General features: G+C 44.2%; 1 protein-coding gene across 1 annotated transcript in view; it reads left to right on the top strand.

The window, feature by feature from the left end:
• The window catches only part of LOC137304291 (G-protein coupled receptor 54-like), an 89,482-nt gene extending 67,426 nt beyond the window's left edge, over positions 1–22,056 (top strand). Inside the window, exons 2-5 of the mRNA XM_067972840.1 lie at positions 8,956–9,080; positions 10,875–11,010; positions 12,808–13,046; positions 21,277–22,056. Of these exons, the coding sequence (XP_067828941.1) occupies positions 9,051–9,080; positions 10,875–11,010; positions 12,808–13,046; positions 21,277–21,636 (765 nt within the window). The 5' untranslated portion in view covers positions 8,956–9,050 and the 3' untranslated portion in view covers positions 21,637–22,056. The remainder of the gene's footprint in view (positions 1–8,955; positions 9,081–10,874; positions 11,011–12,807; positions 13,047–21,276) is intronic.
• Positions 22,057–22,258: the final 202 nt, after the last annotated feature.

The following is a 22,258-nucleotide window of genomic DNA, read 5'->3' as shown; positions in this document are numbered from 1 at the left end:
TTACATGCAAGAAGACATCTCTGACTCACTTAAAGAGGAAATAATCCAATGGATTACCAGGGCTGTGTCTTTGCTATGAAAGCTTCCTCTCTTTTCTCAAGAATGTACTTAAAAGTATGTTAAACTAATGCACTAAGCATGTCTAACTTCCTGTAGAATTTGTCAGCTGCCAGCCGCAGGTGATATCTGTCTTGGTGTACGTCCCGGGGAGCAGTCCGTAGAGCACAGCATCCTGTGTTACCGAAATGTTTGGGATGAACCGGGACAGATACCAATGCATGTCTCTCTCCACCCTCTGTGCAAAGGGGCAACCCATCAGGAGTTGAAAGATGGTCTTCTCTCCGCCACAGCCTCGAGGGCAGCTCGGGGTGGCGTTGAGGTTCCGATGGAAGGACCGCACTGGGAGGGACTTTCTCACCACCATCCAGGCTACACCCTGGTGCTTTTTGGCCAGTTCCGGCGGCGAGATGTTCTGCTTGCAAGTAAACTGAGCACAATGGAGTTGACTACAAATAAAGAGGAATCTGCCCATTGAGCTAATAGTGCCTCTTTAATGGGATTATCTTGCAAGGTCTCATTCATATAATGGTTTTGAAAAGCACCTATTAAGACAGCAATGTGCCAAATTCACGAGCAGTTAATGGACCACTTTTCATTCATCAGGATAACTACGCTGCATTACTGTGGTGATCAGGGACTGAATCATTCTCAAGTACAGGACATATTTGAGCTTTAGGTGATAGATATGTCACCAATATCAAGGTGTAAGTTAACATTGAAAAATAAACATTCTATTATACCTTACAATGAAGACAATTATCTTCAGGCTGTTAGTCTTTTTCTAAATCTATATTTTTGTTTAAAAAAAAACTTGCATTCATCTGGCTCCCACATCGCAAACCACTTCACATAATAAATTACTTTGACATTCAGTGGCCGTTGCTTTGTTTGCAAATACAGCAGCCATTTTGCACACAGCAAGATCCCATAAACAGCAAGGCAATGTTAACCCGTTGTTGGCATTGGTAGTCATTAAGGTGAGAGTTAGGACATCTTTTCAGTTCGTTAACCCAGTATCAGCATCAAGCATACTGAGGTCAGGCATGACCCAGTGGTTTACAGATTACGGATCCTCATTCTATATAGCAGGGACTGCTCTTTCCTCTTGTAGACATCCGAGGTGCAACCACCCATTGTTGAATACCCTTCCGACGATTACACGTCTGGCAGTCCTGGGGGGCAGGAACATAGGAACAGGAGGCGTCCATTCAGCCCTTCAAGCCTGTTCCTGCAGCCATTAGAAATGTACCCCACCACGAATCAGTTCCTTCAAGAGAGTTGGGGAGATAACTATGGCTTTGGGGCCAAGTTTGAAGTTTAAATCAGGGCCCCATTAAATCATGGTCGCATTAAATCATGGTCCCGTTAAATCATGGTCCCGTTAGATCATGGTCCCGTTAGATCATGGACCCATTAGATCATGGACCCATTAGATCATGGACCCATTAAATCATGGTCGCATTAAATCATGGTCCCGTTAGATCATGGTCCCGTTAGATCATGGACCCATTAGATCATGGACCCATTAGATCATGGACCCATTAAATCATGATCCCATAAATCATGGTCTCATTAACTTGCACCTGTCTCAAGTTACGGATACTATCAGATCTCGATGTTGTAATTTAGGATTTATTCAGCAGAAACATAACAGCACCCAGGATGGATGTGCATGTGAATATATATATATATATATATACAGATGCCAGGTGAGATTAGGCTCAGCTGTGATGGCACCTGTTGTTGAATTTCCTGCCATCACTCCATGGCTAAGCTCACACATGAAGAATGGCCATTGGGGCGAGAACCAGAGGGCCACAGGCAGCTGTGGAACCCTACCCCAGCATGAGCCAGTGCATTCAGAAGAGAAGGGAAGGAAATTGGAGGGAGAGAAAAAAAGCGTCACCAACATTTGGACACTGGTGAGTGGAGTTGATCCTGTGTAGATAAGATGTGGAGATGCCGGTGATGGACTGGGGTTGACAAATGCAAGGAATTTTACAACACCAGGTTATAGTCCAGGTTATAAAACAGTTGGACTATAACCTGGTGTTGTAAGATTCCTTGCATCTGTGTAGATAAGTATGCAGAGAGCTTTGATTTCTCAGACCATAGAGCAGTGCGGTGCTGGCAATGTAACTGAGCATTGCCAACTTGCGCCACTCAAAGGCAAGTACAGTAACAAAGTCAAACAGTACCACAGTATAACTGGCACATAAAAGTACATTGCAGCAGTGATCAATTACCAGTTAACCTTTCGCTCAGCTTAGAGACATCACAAAATTGACACAATATGCAATGCAGTATGGAACAAAGATAATTTATTTGACGTAATCAAAATATTGCAGCTACAACAATACAGCTACAGATATTATTATAAGCCCTGCTTTAAGAATTGTATTAGAATAACATGGCAGAATCTAATTCCTGATGTCAAAACAGCATGCAGGCTAAATATACTACCACTAATAATGACTCCACAAGTTAGATAACATTATAACAAAGGCATACAACCTCTCTCAATCTAACGATGAGGTAAAATACGAAGAAATGATTCAGCTATGCCAATTCAGGAAGACCAGTTGAAATTGTATTGATACAGCTATAGACCGGCCATTCTATGCATTTTGCATTGGCGCAAAGCATTTACATTTGATTCAATGTAAAATGCGTCGTATGATTCCGGTGTGAATCTTAGTAAGTGGTGTGAGACCACATCTAGGGGTTAGTCTGACACCACTAAAGCTCCTCTCCGGGGGCAACCAAAGCAAAGTGAAGTTTAAAATTTTTTAGTTGACCCAACTTTTTAAACCTCACTAGTAAATTGTATATGCGTTGCCCATGGTCAAGTAATGAATATAAGTTTTATGTATATATATATGGCGACGGAATTGGGAGACTTCAGAAACTCATTCCACGGTGCCACCTAATGGCCAGAGCTTGCAGCTGCACCGTGACAGTTGACATAGGAGATGGGAGATGTTGACATAACAGTTTACAATGGTAAATGTTGACAGAAAAGCATGACCAAAAACTGTGACAAAAGGAAGTAAGGTTTATGGGCAATAAAAGCAAAATACTGCGGTTGCTGGAAATCTGAAATAAAAACAGAAAATGCTGGCAAACACTCAGCAGGTCAGGCAGCATCTATGGAGGGAGAAACAGAGTTAACATTTCAGGTCGATGTTGAGCTAGAAAGCAAATTCTTTTCCTTTTGGGTTTTCTCATGACGACTGATTGCCCTATTGGATAAATCCAGGTGAACTGCCAAAGGCCCATCATGCAGAAGAACACCAATTTGAGAGGCGGTAACAAGAAATAGTGATTAAGTGGCAGCAAGCTTGGGTTTTAAGTGCCTATTGGATGTAGGAGGAAGAGAAAGGTGAGGAAGTTAGAGGGTTCCTCAGCTCCGAGGTATGGGGAAAGATTGAATTAGAGTAGGAATGGGGCAGTTGTCTTGAAGGGAAAGTGCGTAGGATGACATGTTTGCAACTTATGAGGAACTAGAAACAAAAGTTCAGAGGAGCAATGACTATATAGTGTGTGTATATATAACAGAAAGAGGCAATAAAAAATGTTCAAAATGAACAAAAATGGCAATGAGGGAGGGGAATAAATTAGTCTCCAAACCAAAAGCTGGTACATTACTGAGGGAAATTTTAAATTCTGGACAAAAAGGTAGAAATTGGGACCAGTCTTAGGCCTTGAAATTACAGTAGCCTTTGAATGCTTCTCTGAAAATCCTCTCTGTGCTTTTTAGCAAAGGTGTTAACTTGTTTCATTTTAAAACACTGTTTAAACAGTAGTGAGAGGACGATGTTAAGTATCTGCATGCTAAAATTCCACAATTTCAAGGCCCCAGTGTTTGACAGATACATCTCAGAAGAGCCAGTACGAATTCGCAACAAGAATTCCTTCAGATACTAATCCTGTGTAGCGGTAGAAACTGTGCAAATTAATTTCACTTAGACCCCCAGTAACCATCAGAGATAAAAGACTTGCATTCCATCAGTGTGAGATGGATTTGAATGCAGGTCCCAGAGGTGAAGGTAATGTTTTAATGCACTACATCTGGTTCCTAAACACTGCAGATATTATAACACAAACTGACGGCAAAAACTCAATTTTTTTTTTCTTTTGAATAATAATTGAAAATCAAAGTGTCTGGAATATTGTACATTAGACTTAACTGCAGTGTTTCTGACAGTACAAAGGAATAATTTAATGCAGCCAGTGTCTTCAGAACATAATAAGCTAAATATTATATGACATTTTTGAGACTTCCTCTATGGCATGCCTGTTTCTAGTTGTCATGATTTAGTTGTGCTTTTTGTGGCATTGGCAATTGCCTGCTCTCATTACATTTAATAGAAGTTGTGTGCAGGACAGGAATTTGAGCCCCGTAAAGGTGAGTAAGTGTAGCTCCAGTGGCTGCTCTTCCTGGCAGCACCGAATCCCTGCGACTGCACAGTGTTCCTTGGAGAATTTGCACGATGGAACTCCCACCACCCACTCCCCTCCCCAACAATTACCTGAAACTTGCTGGCTGCCTCTTCAATGGCTTTCCAGTCTCGAGATACAGCCTAGCAATGCCTAATGCCCAGTTTCCACAGGCGGTGGATGGGAAATGACCTGGGAGGTGTCATTACATTACTGTGGCACTCCTTATCTCCCTCAATGTTCCCTCCTTCCTTCAAACCTAGAGGCTTTTAAAACATAAGTTTGATTGAGCTCGTCTTCTCTCCTACTGTTTGAAGCCCCGGTGGGTCATGCCCTTTCAGCCTTAACCCTTCATCTAGGTTTCTCAAGAAAACTGATCTACAAGAACAGTCCTGGGTGAGGAGCCCTTCGAAATTCCCTCATCATTCACAAGAAAGCAGCTGATCTTCCCTTAAATCCTGCCCACAATGGCATGGCAGCGAATGAGGAATTCTCTGAGTGGGGGGGTGGGGGGTGGGGGGTGAACCACAGGAATTGCACCTACGTCCAATCGTTCCCCGAATTTCCTCCGACCCCATCCCACTGTCGTAAGCATGGCCGGGCGGAATACCTGACTACTTCATCGTATCTCAAACTCTGTCTCACTTCAAGGGACCAGGTGTATGTAAGTATTACGGGCGGGTGACCGTGCCATTTATGATACAGATGATGGGAGGCAAACTGGCTGGGGTGCCTTGCTGTGCTCCGCTGCTTAAAAAGATAAAATGGAAAATGTAGCCCGATTTTAACAAGGCCGATTTCATTGTTGCATTGGAATTGCATCAGGAAATTTTAGATCTCCCCGTGCCCCCGCTGAAGCCCTTAGCATCGTTGGATGCCAGGAACACAAAGACATCTCTTGCACGCAGGAATTAAGTCATATGATACACACTCCCAAATGTGGGCAAGTGCTTTATGTGCCTGGCCCCAAGGGAAATTCTGCTAGGCACAGAGATAAACTGTCATAACCAGGTCCTCCCCAGAGTCCGCCCAGCCTGTGCCATTTTGATGCCAAAAAGCAGGAGGAAATGTGGGGGCCCAGTCGCCCCACCACATTACATGAACACAAGTTGGTTTTACGACATTCTGCTTCACTTAAAGTTGCTCCACAAATGCAAATTGTTGTTTTAAAACCAGAATTGAGTCTTTATCAGATGGAAGACCAGAAATGAGGTGCATTCAGAGGCATCTGCAGAAATGGAATGAACAGTTGGCTTGTGTAATATTAACAGACCATGTGTCAAATGTGACATGAAATATTAGAATGATATCCTGGGCCTTCTAAAGCATGGAAGGTATGGGCTTCGAGATATTGAAATCAATTGCAATTTATTGCATTACCATCTATAGTGGATGTTGCCTACTATCTCCCGTACACATTGAATGGTTTACTCTATTACTGTAGTTAATGGGATTTTTGGGTCAAGTTGGGTTAATACAGTCAATGTTAACAGCACCAAGTGATTTACAGTTATATCACATGTGTTGTTTGTAGGCTTTGCTGGGAATCAATTGCAAGTTATTTCTTGAGACACCTGCAGTAATGAATGGAAATCGTTATTCCTGCAGAAAGAAACTAGTTACACACCAATGGCACGGAGTGTACGCACAGCATGAAAAATAACCCAACAGAATAAAACTACCTACTTACAACTAAACCTGGTGACTCAGTGGGTGGATGTACTGCCCAATCAGACACAGTCCCCAACACTTACACCTCCCACACTTATCATGGGCAGCTGCCTATATCAGGCAAATGGCGCTCAGGTATCAATCACAAAGGTGCCGCTTATAACATGTTAAGCGCACTGGCTATTTTAGGCAGTTGTAGAAGTACTTACCCTGCACTTACCCATTTAAAAGGCTGCGCTGATTTCAGGCACAGTTGGGTCTTCAAGCAGTTTCAATCAGTTCTTCGCACCTGGTTAAAGTGCGGTTACTTTAGTGATGAGATTCTGGATGCAACTGCTCATAATTGTGATGTGGAGATGCCGGTGATGGACTGGGGTTGACAATTGTAAACAATTTTACAACACCAAGTTATAGTCCAGCAATTTTATTTTAAATTCACAAGCTTTCGGAGACTTCCTCCTTCCTCAGGTAAATGTTCAGGAGCTCCTTGAAGCCTACGCATTTATACATATAGAACAATACATGGTGTTTACAGAATGCCCCGCAACTGCCCGTTGCCAAGGCAATCACCGTGTTCAGACAGAGAGGTGTCACCTGCAGAACCCCCGAATACACATTCAACAAAAAAACAAACAGGAAAAAAAACAGAGAGAGGCAGAAACATCCGGAAGGCAGAGAAAGCCAGCAAATGACCCATTATATTAAAAACAGATAACATTTGTTCGCTGGTGGGGTAACGTGTAGCGTGACATGAACCCAAGATGCCCCAGAGCATGGTACATTGGCGAGACCATGCAGACGCTGCGACAACGGATGAACGGACACCGCGCAACAATCGTCAAACAGGAGGGTTCCCTCCCAGTCGGGGAACACTTCAGCAGTCATGGACATTCATCCACCGACCTTCGGGTAAGCGTACTCCAAGGCGGCCTTCGAGACACACGACAACGCAAAATCGTCGAGCAGAAATTGATAGCCAAGTTCCGCACCCATGAGGACGGCCTCAACCGGGATCTTGGGTTCATGTCACGCTACACGTTACCCCACCAGCGAACAAATGTTATCTGTTTTTAATATAATGGGTCATTTGCTGGCTTTCTCTGCCTTCCGGATGTTTCTGCCTCTCTCTGTTTTTTTTCCTGTTTGTTTTTTTGTTGAATGTGTATTCGGGGGTTCTGCAGGTGACACCTCTCTGTCTGAACACGGTGATTGCCTTGGCAACGGGCAGTTGCAGGGGCATTCTGTAAACACCATGTATTGTTCTATATGTATAAATGCGTAGGCTTCAAGGAGCTCCTGAACATTTACCTGAGGAAGGAGGAAGTCTCCGAAAGCTTGTGAATTTAAAATAAAATTGCTGGACTATAACTTGGTGTTGTAAAATTGTTTACAATGCTCATAATTAGGGGAAGCAGTTACTCAGTGAGATTTCCTTTGTTAAAAAAAAAAGTTACCTTTTTGATTTTACCTTCCACCGCATATAGCAGGCAATTCGCATCAACACCAACACGACCCGTTATAAGCAGTTATAACCGAGGACCCATCTGCCCCCTGTGGAGGTATGGCAATTGGCCCTTTTCTGAACAGGAGCAGTGAATTTGGCCATTGTCCAGGCCAACATTCATCCTTCAACCAACACCAAAGTAGTTAAATTGTTGTTCATCTCATTGTCGTTTGTGGGATCTTACTGTGTGCGAATTGGATGCTGCATTTATGTATATTGCAACGGCAATTACACCTCAAAAGTAATTCACTGGTTGTGAAGCATTCTGGGATGTCCTGTGGAAATGAAAGGAGCTATATAAATGCAAGTTCTTTCTCTCTAAAATTCTTGGAATGATTTAAATAATGGTTGGGTGCTGCAATGGGGGGGGCGGGGTGAGGAGGGGGTGAGGTGAGTTGAGGGGGGGATGAGGTGAGAGGATGAGGTGAGGGGGATGGGGTGAGGAGGGGATGAGCTGAGGGGGAATGAGGTGAAGGGGATGAGATGAGGGGGCGAGTTGAGATGGGTGAGGTGAGGGGTGATGAGGTGAGAGGGTTGAGGTGAGGGTGTGAGGTTTTCGGGCAATGAGGTGAGAGGGGGAGGTGAGGGGGTTATGAAGTGAGAGGGGGTGAGGTGAGGGGGGGATGAGGTGAGGGCTGCTCAGAATTTTCCTTTTGCACCAAAAAAATGTAAAGAAAAGATTTTCCTTTTGAAATCCTATGGCAATTGATCTCAAATACACTTTCCTGTTCTGTATGATTATTGGATGCCGCGTTTATGTATATTGCAACAGCAATTACACCTCAAAAGTAATTCACTGGTTGTGAAGCATTCTGGGATGTCCTGTGGAAATGAAAGGTTTAATTTTTCATCATTACCCTTTTCCAAACTCATTCCTTGTACTGGTTACTCTTTATGTGAAGTAAAACTACCTGCCATTCCAAATATGGCCATTCTCCAATGTGAACTGGTTCATCAAGTTCCTCTCTGGGATGATGGATTATGGGTAGATCTCCCCATTCATAATGTCAATGGGCAAAACATCCTCACAAAATGTCCGCTCCCAGGCTCCTCCATCCAGCAATTCTAAGGTGTAAAAGAGAGGAAACAGGTGACTGAGAGACACAGGTAAGGTCACAGATTCTTCTCACACCGTCCTACACCCATGAGAAGGGAGCAAGCTTGTTCCTTCATCCTTCTCACTTTGTTTCCAGTTTCTAGAAACCGTTTAGTATGCTGCATTTCCAAAACTCTGAGTGCTAAGTAACTCTCATCTCTTTTTTTTCTCTCTATATTTTCAGCTAATCTGGCAACAACAGACATCATATTCCTGGTATGCTGTGTGCCATTTACAGCCACTCTGTATCCACTGCCCAGCTGGATCTTTGGAGACTTTATGTGCAAGTTTGTGAACTACTTACAGCAGGTAACGAGCGGGCAATGGGACCGTTTCGGGTTGACCCGTGATTAGTGCTGGTTTGGGATAGGTCTGTGGGATACATTCAGCCACCTGACCATGGTGAGCTTTTGGATTGGGTTAGGGATGTGCTGGCACAGCGTAGGAACTTGAATGGGATGAGCTTGGGTTGCAGGGATTGGAATGAATGTCAATAGGAAATTAGAATGGGGTTGGGAGGCATGTGGAATTTGGGGTGGACTCGAGGTTCTGTCTTTTTCCTGATTGCAATGTAGAAAATTCAATACAATGACTCCCAGGATATGGAAGAGAGGAGCAATGCACACATCATAAAATGACCCCATGTATTCAGTCTGTGTTTCTCCACTGCCATTTTAAATGGAAAGAAGTGAGTTTACACCACAAGTAGCACCATCTTAAACTCCCCTAATGGCTCAGTAAGTTTATTCAGCGAGTACCTAAACCACACAGACTAGAAAGGTCCCAAAATCCAATTCCCTGGTTTGGGCTAAGTTAATGATTTTTAAAAAAATGTTTTTTTCATGATAGCCAAACACTAGTTGTCCTAAGAAGGTGGTAGTGAGCCTTCTCCTTGAGCCACTGCAGTCCATGTGGTGATGATGCATCTACGATGGTGTTAGGTAGGAAATTCTAGGACATTGACCCAGCGAGGATGAAGGAATGGCGATGTATGTGGCTTGGAGGGGAACTTGCAGCTAATGGTGTTCCCACGAAGTTGCTGCCCCTTCAGTGGTAGAGGTCACAGGGGAAGGAAATCCTTTTGAAATAACCTTGGCAAGTTGCTGCAGGGAGAAATACTTAGCTGAATCGATGAGTGTGATGGACAAGTAGCAGGAGTCCTACAACTGGCCTCAGGCCCCTGAATTAGGGAGGAGCAAACCAGTCAGGGTTCCAGCTCCTGGTCGCTGTCCAAAGATCCTTGCTGGAAAGGGAGCATGTGTGGACATCAGGTGGGGCTACCAGTTCCCCCTGGCAAGGGCAAAATATTACTGACATTCATGGTCAAAGCTCACACGAGAATAGTGGTGAGATATTAGAGGGCGACTGTCACTCGGGGATCAGTACCAGGCGAGGAGGGCAGAAAATTCCTGAGGAAACAAAGAGAAGCACAACTGTGGATACACAAAGCACTCTGAGTGCAAATCAACTCTCACCCAAAGATAGCCATCTGTGACAGAACTGTTGAAAGCTGCATCTTGGTAGTTCAGCAAAGGGTTTAGAGGGTTAAATTATGAGGACAGGTTGCATAAACTTGGCTTGTATTCCCTTGAGTATAGGCGATTGAGAGGCAATCTGATCAAGGTCTTTCAAATGTTAATGGGATTTGATGGGGTGGATACGGAGAAACGATTTCAGGGGAATCAAGAACGTGAGGACATAATCTTCAAATTGGAGCTAGGCCGTTCAGGAGCGAAATCAGGAAGCCATTTTTCACACAAATGGTAGTAGAAATCTGGAATTCTCTTCCCCAAAAGGCTGTGGATGCTGGGGGCCAATTGGAACTTTCAAGACTGAGATCGATGGATTTTTGATGGGTAAGGGTATCAAGGGATATGGAGCAAAGGTGGGAAAATGGAGTTGAGGTGCAGATCAGCCATGATCTAACTGAATGAAGAACAGGCTTGAGGGGCTGAATGGTCTACTCCTGCTCCTAACGTTCTTAGCAAAGGCTATGGGGAGGAGGGAGGAAGGATGGTGTATTATAGATGGCACATGCAATGGTGCAAAAGTCACTACAATTTCAACAACTGATATGCGTTTCCCTCCATTTTCTCTCTCTAGGTCACCGTCCAGGCAACTTGTATAACGCTAACCGCTATGAGCATGGATCGTTGCTACGCGACTGTCTACCCTCTCCGGTCACTTCGCCACCGCACGCCCAGACTAGCAATGGCGGTCAGCGTGGCCATCTGGATCGGTGAGTGTGACAGACAAGCAAAGGCAGAAGAGGGGAAACAAAGCCAGCAATTGCTGGAAATACACAGCAGATTCGACAGCGTCTGGGAAGAGAAAAGACAGGTTAACATTTCGGGTAGAGATCCTTGGCCAGAACTGGAGAGGGATGACTCCTTTCATAGGACTGTTCAAAACAAAGGAGGATGGGGAGAACCTTGGGTAAACATGTACTTTCCGATAGACTAAATACTGGGACAAAGAGGCTGCTAATGGGGTTAACTGCCTGGGAACAGATCTCCTTAAAAACTGGAAAGAAATGAAAAATGATGCATAAAACGCAACTGTTGCATCCCTTTGACTTACATCTGTACATGCGCAGGTAATATGAATAACCTCTTGACCTTTTATTCGCTCTCTGATGATTTAGAGGTCATTTTTGGAGTGCAGTGGCTGTTGTTTTGTAGGCAAGTGTGGCAGCCATTTGGTGACAGCCATATCCCACAGAGCAATGATGAGAGTGAGCATTTGATCCTTTTTTAATATATAGTGTTGGGCAGGACATTGGGAGAACTACTGCTGTTTTTTTTAAATAGTGCAACGGAATCTTTAACATTCACCGGCAGAGGTAGATAGGACCTCAGTTTAACATCTCATCTGAACAATGACCACAAGCATTTATGAAGTGCCTTTAACGTAGACAAAAGGTCCCAAGGCACTTCACAGAAGTATAAGGAAAATATGAACATCGAGCCAAAGAAGGAGATATTAGGAGGGGCTTGGTCAGTGAGGTGTGTTTTAGGGAGGGTCTTGAGGGAGGTGCAGAGGCAGAGAGATTTAGGGAGGGAATTCCAGAGCGTGGTGCGTTAGCAGCTGAAGGCACGGCCGCCAATGGTGGAGTGACGGTCTCATATCTCATAGGAGCAGGAACCCTGGCTGCCTTTCTTCTTTCCTAGCCCAGGGATACTGAAGGCAATTTAACATCATCTCTCCATTTATTTCCTTCCCTTTATGGTAAAAAGTTAAAAACTGTGGATGTCCAAAGGGACTTAGGGGTTCAGGTACATAGATCATTGAAGTTTCATGAACAGGTGCAGAAAATAATCAAGAAGGCTAATGGAATGCTGGCCTTTATATCTAGAGGACTAGAGTACAAGGGGGCAGAAGTTATGCTGCAGCTATACAAAACCCTGGTTAGACCGCACCTGGAGTACTGTGAGTAATTCTGGGCACCGCACCTTCGGAAGGACATATTGGCCTTGGAGGGAGTGCAGCATAGGTTTACTAGAATGATACCCGGACTTCAAGGGTTAAGTTACGAGGAGAGATTACACAAATTGGGGTTGTATTCTCTAGAGTTTCGAAGGTTAAGGGGTGATCTGATCGAAGTTTATAAGATATTAAGGGGAACGGATAGGGTGGATAGAGAGAAACTATTTCCGCTGGTTGGGGATTCTAGGAGTAGGGGGTACAGTCTAAAAATTAGAGCCAGACCTTTCAGGAGCGAGATTAGAAAACATTTCTACACACAAAGGGTGGTAGTAGTTTGGAACTCTCTTCCGCAAACGGCAATTGATACTAGCTCAATTGCTAAATTTAAATGTGAGATAGAAAGCTTTTTGGCAACCAAAGGTATTAAGGGATATGGGCCAAAGGCAGGTATATGGAGCTAGATCACAGATCAGCCATGATCTTATCAAATGGCGGAGCAGGCACGAGGGGCTGAATGGCCTACTCCTGTTCCTATGTTCCTATGTTCCTGTCCCCTCTGTTCCTTATTCTCTACATCCTTTTGCTTCCTTTGTTTTTTTTCCCGTTGCAGGTTCCTTTATTCTTTCCGTCCCCATGGCTATGTACCACAGAATAGCCAGGGGCTACTGGTACGGACTACAGACTTATTGTATTGAGGCATTCCCAACAGAATCCCAACAGAAAGCCTTCATCCTGTACACCTTTCTCGCTGTCTACCTTCTTCCTCTGGTCACCATCTGTGTGTGCTACACAATCATGCTGAAGCGTGTGGGTCGGCCTGTGGTCGAGCCCACTGACAATAACTATCAGGTAAAGAAAGAACAAACTTGCATTTATATAGCACCTTTCACCACCTCAGGACGTCCCAAAGCACTTTACAGCCAACGAAGCACTTTTTTGAGGTGTAGCCACTTTTGTGATGTAGGGAATGTGGCGGCCAATTTGCACATAGCAAGCTCCCACAAACAGCAATGAGATAATGACCAGATTATCTGTTTTCAGTGATGTTGGTTGAGGGATAAATAGTGGCCAGGACACTGGGGAGAACTCCCCTGCTATTTTTTGAAATAGCACCATGGGATCCTTTACATCCACCTGACGGGGTCTTAGTTTAGTACCTCATCCAAAAGGTGGCACCTCAGACAGTGCAGCACCGTGCTCAAGGCTCTGGAGTGGGACTTAAACCCACAACCTTCTGACTCAGAGGCTAGAGTGCTACCACTGAGCCAATGTTGACATGGATGCTGTAATGTAGAATACTGGAAACAGTTAAAGATACCATAAGGACTCAGGGGTATGGTGGTGTAATGGTTCTGTTACTGGACTAGTAATCCAGAGGAATTGACTATTAATACAGACAACATGAGTTTAAATCCACCATGACCATTTAAAAATTTGAACTCAGTGTAAAATAAATATCTGGAAATAAAAAGCTGATATCAGTTAAAGTGACCATGTTGGATTATTGTAAAAACCCAACTGGTTCACCAATGTCCTTTGGGGAAGGAAGCCTGCCGTCCTTACCCAGTCTGGCCTATACGTGACTCCAGTCCCACACCAACGTGATTGATGCTGAACTGCCCTCTCCCTCTCAGTTGTATTAAAATGCTTCAAGAAGAAAGTTCACCATCGCCATCTCAAGGCAACTAGGGACGGGCAATAAAATGTCAGCACTGCCAGCGACGCCCACATCCCGAGAATTAATTTTAAAAATCTCCATGTTGGTGACAATTGAAATGTGGGTTTAAAAAATTGGTACATGGTGGTGTCATCGGTTAGACATCAGCCTTTTATCTCTAGGTCTGGGTTTGAATTTAGACCACAGCAGGGAAGTGCAGTCCCCTTTATCTGCTGGCTATAAGGGTTGTGTGCAAAATTAATCTGGATATCGCGCTGTCCCCCTTTGTTTGAATTCACATTACGAATATCACAGGTTTTTTCCCCAAAACGCACTACTTCACGGTTCTCTGCATCGAACTGCATCGGCCACTTACTTGCCCACCCTACTAACCTGTCTATGTCCCCCTGAGATCTCCGGCATTCTTCCTCACAGTTTGCCACAGTCCCTAGTTTGGTATTATCCACTGACTTCAATCCCATTCCTTTAGTGCCAATGTCCAAACGGAAATGGAAAACTAAAGAGGTCCCAGCACAGTTCCCTGGGCAGTTCCCAGTTCCAAAGATTTTTAGATGATTCTGGCTCATGCCTCCGTTATCTCCTCCCCAGTCTCCCTGGTAATTCTGAGATGGATCTCATCTGGGCCTCCTGGCTTTTCTAATTTCTGTCCCATTAACTGTGTGAAGACCGTTTCCTTTAGAACATTTCTCTGCAGTTATAGCTCTCCATATTCTCCTCATGTATTCCTACAGGCTTCTTCGACCGCACCTCCCAAACCCGCGAACTCTACCACCTAGAAGGACAAGGGCAGCAGGTGTATGGGAACACCATCACCTCCAAGTTCCCGTCCAAGTCACACTCCATCCCGACTTGGAAATATAACGCCGTTCCTTCACCATCGCTGGGTCAAAATCCTGGAACTCCCTACCTAACAGCACTGTGGGAGAACCTTCACCACACGGACTGCAACGGTTTAAGAAGGCGGCTCGCCACCACCTTCTCAAGGGCAATTAGGGATGGGCAACAAATGCCGGCCTCGCCAGTGACGCCCACATCCCATGGATGAATAAAAAAAAGTCCCACTTCCTCAATAAACACTAGGGTTGCCAATCTTCCCGGATTTCCAGGGAGTCTCCTGGAGTGGGGCATGAATATTCTGCACACTGCTGCTAGCAGCCCGGAGATCTTTGTGCTTTGAATTTTCATTCCCCCCCCCCCCCGCCAGTCCGTTCACTCCGTGACGCAGAGTAGCCTCTGGCTCAGTGACATCACCACCCCCGCCACTGCAGAGAGTTGGCGCCCGCTATGGGGTGACCGGAAATGGGATGGGCTGGTTGCTGCAAGTCTGGGAGCAGAGAGAGAGGAGAGGGGAGAGGTGTTGGGGGCTAGGGTGAACAGGGGCTTGAGGGCGGGGGATTGGGGCTCAGTGGGGGGAGAGGGAGACAGTGGATTGGGAGTCAGTAGAGAGAGGGCGACTGGGGAATGAGGGTTGGGAGATTGGGACTCGGGCGGTGGGAGAGAGGGAGACTGGAGAATGGGGTGGGCATGAGGCCTAGCTTTTCCTGCAGGGCCAGGAGCAGAAGCAGCAGCAATGTGGTGAGTGGGAGCGGGACCAAGGGAGGAGCAGCCAGTAAAGGGGTGAGTGAAACTTGAGGACTTTACTATGGGTAAAGAGTGAACAATTGTTTCCACTGGTGGGCAAAGGGGACGGAGACCGAGGATTCTCACTCAAAGAACCAAGGGGGAAGGGAGAAGGAAGGTTTTGGCACTAAGATCTATTCGAGCTTGGGATGCTTCACCATAAGTGGCTATTGTGGTAGAGACTTAGTCAGAACATCATTTAAAAGGAAATGGGATAAGTATTAGAAAAGGAGGAATGTAAAAGGATCTGAGGGGAATGTGATTATAGGAAATAGCACCAGCACTGGCACAGGGACGGGGGATCGAATGTCCTCCTCCTGTGCTATAATTTATACCATTCTATGAAAAAATCTCCCTTATTGATCCCAGGGAGTGGTTTAGAAATGTTGATGCTGAGCTGAGTTCAGGACGATGTGCCCTGAGAGAAGTGCCCCAAACACCAGCCTGTTGCCCTTTGTGCAATCTCTGGGTTTGGTTCAGGTCGGCCTGTGCCGGCCGGTTTTGACATATGAAGTCTAAGTACAGATTGGCTCTGATTGAGGTTCAGGTTTGACACCTTCACACAGAACCTCTTAGGTGCTTCTGAAAGCCCTCGCTCATTCCCTTTACGTTGACTGAAGGTCTTTCCTCCATTCTCCCCCCAAGCCATCCTAATCTCCCTTTTTTGCTTCCCTTCAATGATTTTTAAATTTCTCACTTAATCCTGTTTGATAAAAGTGATGCTCAGAAAACCAAGTAATGAGAGAACCACATGTATATTTTTAAAATCTGCACGAGTGTTTAGAAATGAGGGGCAATTGGAAGGACTGTAATACACTGGAATACATTTCCTTTCTATTGGGCCAAGTGCAGGCAATTGGGACTAGCTTAGTGGTATAAACTGGGCGACATGGACATGTTGGGCCGAAGGGCCTGTTTCCATGTTGTAACTTCTATGATTCTATGATTCTTTCAGAGCCTGTGAATTGGTTTTGAAAAAAAAGTCTTATTTGATATAATGTGCTGAATAAGTACACAATTCTTTGAAGGTGGCAGAACAAGTTGATAAGGCTGTTGAAAAAACATATGGGATCCTTGGCTTTATAAGTAGAGGCATAGAGTACAAAAGCAAGGAAGTTATGCTAAACCTTTATAAAACACTGATTAGGCCTCAGCTGGAGTTTTGTGTTCAATTCTGGGCACCACACTTTAGGAAGGTTGTCAAGGCCTTGGAGAAGGTACTTTATTAGAATGGAACCAGGGATGAGGGACTTCAGTTATGTGGCGAGATTAGAGAAACTGGGATTGTTGTCTTTAGATCAGAGAGGTCAAGGGGAGATTTAATAGAGGCGTTCAAAATTTTGAGGGGCTTTGATAGAGTAAATACGGAGAAGTTATTTCCACTGGCAAAAGGGTCAGTAACCAGAGGACACAGATTTAAAATAATTGCCAAAAGAATCAGAGGGGAAATGAGGAGAATTTTTTTTACGCAGCGAGTTGTTATGATCTAGAATGCACTGCCTGAAAGGGCGGTGGAAGCAGATTCAGTAGTAACTTTCAAAAGGGAATTGGACAAATACTTGAAGGGGAAACATTTGCAGGGCTATGGGGAAAGAGCAGGGGAGTGGGACTAATTGGATAACTCTTTCAAAGAGCCGGCACAGGTACGATGGGCTGAATGGTCTCCTTCTGTGCTGTATGATTGTAAGTTTGATCCTGTCACAGGTTGTAACTGAAGCAATCAGTGATGAACAGTCCGAAATAAAATTGTGCTTTCCAGCAGCTGAAAGGGTCCGTCTCAGCGCTCTCTCTGGTGGTTGCAGTGTGGTATTGTGTGTGTCGGATCCTTTTCATTCGCAATGGACAGTTCACGCAAAGTGACCCGAGACTCAAATGATTTAGAACTGAGGAGTTAATCGACACGTTTTTGAGTTCAGAGATTATTTTCACTAATTACGTAACACAATAGTTGATGATGGTTTGTTTCGAGTTTAGGCTGAAATTATACTACATGTATCATACTCAGATTGAGTGCAATCTGAGAACGTAAGAGCAGAATCATACTGCTGGCTGCGCATCCGCCAAGGTCACAGTAAGGTCAGCGTCAAAGGAGGTCTGTGCGTGTGTTGCATGCGCAGAACTTCAGTCCCTGGTTTGCTCATTTTTAATGCTGCAAGACAAAAGGCAGTAGCATCTCTTCCTTTATATATAAAACAATAAAAGTTTCCGTATAAAAAGAAAGAACTTGCATTTATATAGCGCCTTTTATGATCTATTGTAACGTAGGGAAATGCAACTTCCAATTTGAGCACAGCAAGATCCCGCAAACAGCATTGGGATACGTGAACCGATAATCTATTTTGAGTGATGTTGGTTGACGGGTAAATATTGGAGAGGACATTGGGGAGAATTCCCCTGCTCTTCTTTGAAATAGTGTCATGAGATCTTTCACATCCTCCAGAGAGGGTAGACGGGGCCTCTTTTAACGTCTCATCTGAAAGAGGATGCAAGTATTGGGAAAGCTTGAGCAGGCTGGGGGTCTTTTCTCTGGAAAAGAGAAGACTAAGAGGAGACCCGATAGAGGTCTTTGAAATTATGAAGGAGTTCGATAGGGCAGATGTAGAGAAACTGTTTCCACATGTGGGTGAGTCCGGAATAAGGGCGCATAAATATAAGATAGTCATTAACAGATCAAATAAAGAATTTAGGAGGAATTATCTTACACAGAGAATGTGGAACTCACTGCCACATGGAGTGGTTGAAGCAGATAGAATTGATACATTTAAGGGAGGCTTGATGCACACATGAGGGAGAAGGAAATAGGTAATTAGAGTGAGAGGAGGCTCATGTGGAGTATAAACACCAGCATAGACCATTTGGGTCGAATGGCCTGTTTGTGTGCTGTAGACTTGATGGATGTGTGTGTAAGGCAGCACCTCAGACAGTGCAGCACTCCATTGGAATATCATCTGAGATTATGTGCTCAAGTCACTGCAGAGGGGCTTGAACCCTCAATCTGCTAACTCAGAGGCGAAAATGTTACTTACTGAGCCTGCTTTCATGCGTTTCGTTGTCGGATCAGATCAGATCAGAACAGAACACTGGAGGCATACTGCCATTTCGTGCAGCTAAAAGTCATCCATGTAGAAGTGACAGTATAAGTGCCACCTTCATTTTTTTTTTGTCTTGTGTGTTCAGAGGAAGAGATGGTAGCGGTGGGAAATCATACTCCTCAGCAGTGAAGGTGAAAGGCGGAATGAATAATAAAATAGAGAGATAGTAGGGTCGTGACGGAGAGCAAGGCTACAGGTGAGGGATGAGAGAAGGATGAGTGTGCAGAAAAAAGGCTAGTTTTCTAGTCTAGTTTTGCAGCAGTTTGGTTTGAATTTGAAGAACCCTTATATGCTTTTTGAATCACCTCATTTACTTGGAAGTAGGATTTAGAAAAATGTTTGGTCTGGAGGGTGTAACATATATATATCAGGTGTATGTATATAGCGGGCGCTCCTAGAATCTCTCTGTATCTGGGCTAAGTAGTTTCTTTTCACACGAAAATGAATTGTAGCTGGCCGCTGGTTAATTGATGGGTGTTGCCAGGGTGCTGGCAGCAACGTTTGATTGTACAGAGAGAGAATATGCCATGGTGCCATATTGATTGTGTACCCATTGCGGGCACACAATGTAATGAATCACTGGTCTTAGTTACCTGTTTTCTCCCCCTAGTTCTCTGTTATTCTCTCATTCTCCGTATTGTTGCTGTTATTTTACACCTGATCTCAGAATGCCTTTCTGTTGTATCCTAAAACAGGACTCGTTAAAAGAATACTTTATTCCACCATTTTTCTCTCCTCCTTCCCTGAAGATAATGACTGGTGCTGGGGTACAGGTACACGGGTGCTGGCTGCCGTTTCAAACCTCACCCAAATGGCCAACCTAACACCTGTGAGCAAAGACAGAGAGTATCTGCAGGCTATGGGGGAACCACAGTTTAGCCTGATCCTATCCTTGTCTGAAGGCCAGATGAGCGTCACTTTCCAGAATGGGTCATGGATGGCGATCAGGAGCAGCAACATTTCCTCTCTCTTACCCAGGAGTACTGAAGCCAGTTGTAGCACCCTACCTGTAACAGGCTCACTCAGCGCAGACTGGGAGAGCAGTTTTAGTCACACTTATGTGAGTGACAATCATGGAAATATAGTCCATATATATTTAGAATTGGAAACGAGCATCAGAACTCATGTAAAAAGAAAAGTCCATTCCTTCCATTCATCTATCATGGAGTCCAGCCAACCCAACTGATCCATCTTGGAGTTTACCCAACCCAACTCATCTATCATGGAGTTTACCCAACCCAACTCATCTATCATGGAGTTTACCCAACCCATCTCATCTATCATGGAGTTTACCCAACCCATCTCATCTATCATGGAGTTTACCCAACCCATCTCATCTATCATGGAGTTTACCCAACCCATCTCATCTCCTGAGGAAAGCTTCTTCAAATTTTTCTCTGATGGAAAAGTTAGACAACTTCCAGAATGCTTACCTAATATCTTATATTATATATCCTTGATCAGTTGACTTCCATGGCATGGCATCTCCATGATCTCAGTAGCTCAACAGCCCTTTTAAAATCCAAAAGTGCTGCGATCACAATAAGCTCAGTACTCAATGCCTCCCTCTGAAATATGTTTGATTGACCTGGAGTAATTTATCAATACCACTGGCTTTAATTGGCAGTGGTATTGATAAATTCCACTTCCTCACATGTGGAAGTACAAATTGTAATTCATGGGGTGATGCTGAATATCTGCTCTTTATTCCATGGGAGTGAATGATTGTTTCTTAACTCAAGTTCAGTGTTATTTCACGAGACAAAGTGGTAAAATGATAACTTATATGTGTACCTTTTGTTAACATTTAATGATCCAAAATCTGGACAGGCTGGCAGAGCAGGACAGACAAAATCGTAGAGGGGAGGAATCCTGGAAGAGCCATGAGGGTGATGGGATTTGACAGAAGGAAGCCAAGCAGGACCCTAATGTAGAGATGGAAACACCAGGAAGTATCTTGCCTGTAGGGGAAAGGGAGAAGGAGAATGATTGGCCTATCAGGAGAAGTTAACTGAAAAGGGATTACTAACAGTGAGATGCTTTTGGCTATCTTACACTTTATCAATCATGGACTCTGCCCTGCCCAACTCATACCATGGAGTTTACCCAACCATCTCCTATCCTGAGGGAAAGGTTCTACTAATTTACTCTGAAAGTAAATTGAGAAAATGCCAAAATGCTTTTGTTTGCTAACATTACCAAATGTGCAAAATTGATTGGAAAGAACATTTTTCCCCATAGGAGAGTGGACTTGTGCAACAGTCTTACAGACAGAGAATGTAATTCATTCAGAGTAAATTGGCACCTTTAAAGGGAACTGGGTTGATATCCGCTGAGAAGAAGATTTGTGGGTTAGAGAGATATCAATAACACTGCTTGATTGAAGGCAGGGGAAAGAACCTAGAGGGTTAACAGATAATGTGGGATGGACTCTGGCTCGAGTGGGTATGATGGGCTGAATGGCCTTTTCTCACACCGGACGTTATGTTCCTTACACTTCATTAATGCCCATGGAGGACCTCAACAATATATTTTGGGGAAGTAAAAGCCACATTTGGAAGACCCAACTGGGCAGGGGAATGGAGGGGGGAGGAACAGAACAAATATTCACGAAAAATATTTAGTTGCTACTGATTTTGATATATGAAAAAGCCAACAATTAATTCCCCTTCCATGTATTCTCTTCCAGCAAGTACATCATTTATCAGAGAGGTCAATTGCTATGAGAACCAAGATTACCAAGATGGTGGTGGTGATCGTATTGTTGTTTACTGTGTGTTGGGGTCCCATCCAGCTCTTCATCCTCTTCCAGGGTTTCTACACAAACTTCCAAGCCAACTATGAGACCTACAAGATCAAAACCTGGGCCAACTGCATGTCCTACGCCAACTCTTCAATCAACCCCATTGTCTATGCCTTTATGGGCGAGAGTTTCAGGAAGTCCTTCAAGAAAGCCTTCCCCTTTATGTTTAAGAAACGAGTGAGGGACAGCAGCATTGCCAATGGCTCCAGAAACGCAGAGATGAAGTTTGTCACGGAGGAGTCTTAGGTTCTTAGAAGATGACAACTGACTTGAGAATAATTCAATCCTAGGTAACCGAACGGCTGGGTGACGCAATGAAATTCTTCATTAGTAACTCTATATGTCCTTTCTTTGAATTAGTGAGGTCTGTAATGACTTTGTCAAAATTGTAGATAATGATCTAGCAAATAATTGCCAGTTGGAGTAGAGGACACATTTCAGCCGTTCAGTATTCAAATGACATGTGACTGCATGGCTTATTGTTGTTGAATTCTTCCAATTTTGTACCAACTTTGGGGTGATTACCATCCAGATATTCATAATGTTTTACCAGATAGGGCAGGAGCTAAAAGTGGAACAACATTCCAGCTTTGGAGAGTCTAACTAGGTTAAGGGATGGGCAGGAAGGGAGGAGGATGGTTAAGCTTAACAACAGCCTATTGGGTAGGGAGGGAGTAAGAGGGTTATGTCTGGAGTGAGAACTGGAGATCATCAGTGGCTGTCCGTCGGAAAATCATCACTATTAAAGGAAAGGATTTGCATTTATATAGCACCTTTCGCAACCTAAGTGCTTTACAGCCAACGAAGTACATTTTAAAGTGTAGTCACTGTTGTCATTTAGGGAAACATGGCAGCCATTTTATGCACA

This window comes from Heptranchias perlo, chromosome 37, assembly GCF_035084215.1.
Source record: "Heptranchias perlo isolate sHepPer1 chromosome 37, sHepPer1.hap1, whole genome shotgun sequence".
Lineage (NCBI taxonomy): Eukaryota > Metazoa > Chordata > Chondrichthyes > Hexanchiformes > Hexanchidae > Heptranchias > Heptranchias perlo.
Note: the sequence above shows the minus strand (reverse complement) of the source record. Positions and strands in the feature narration are given on the sequence as shown.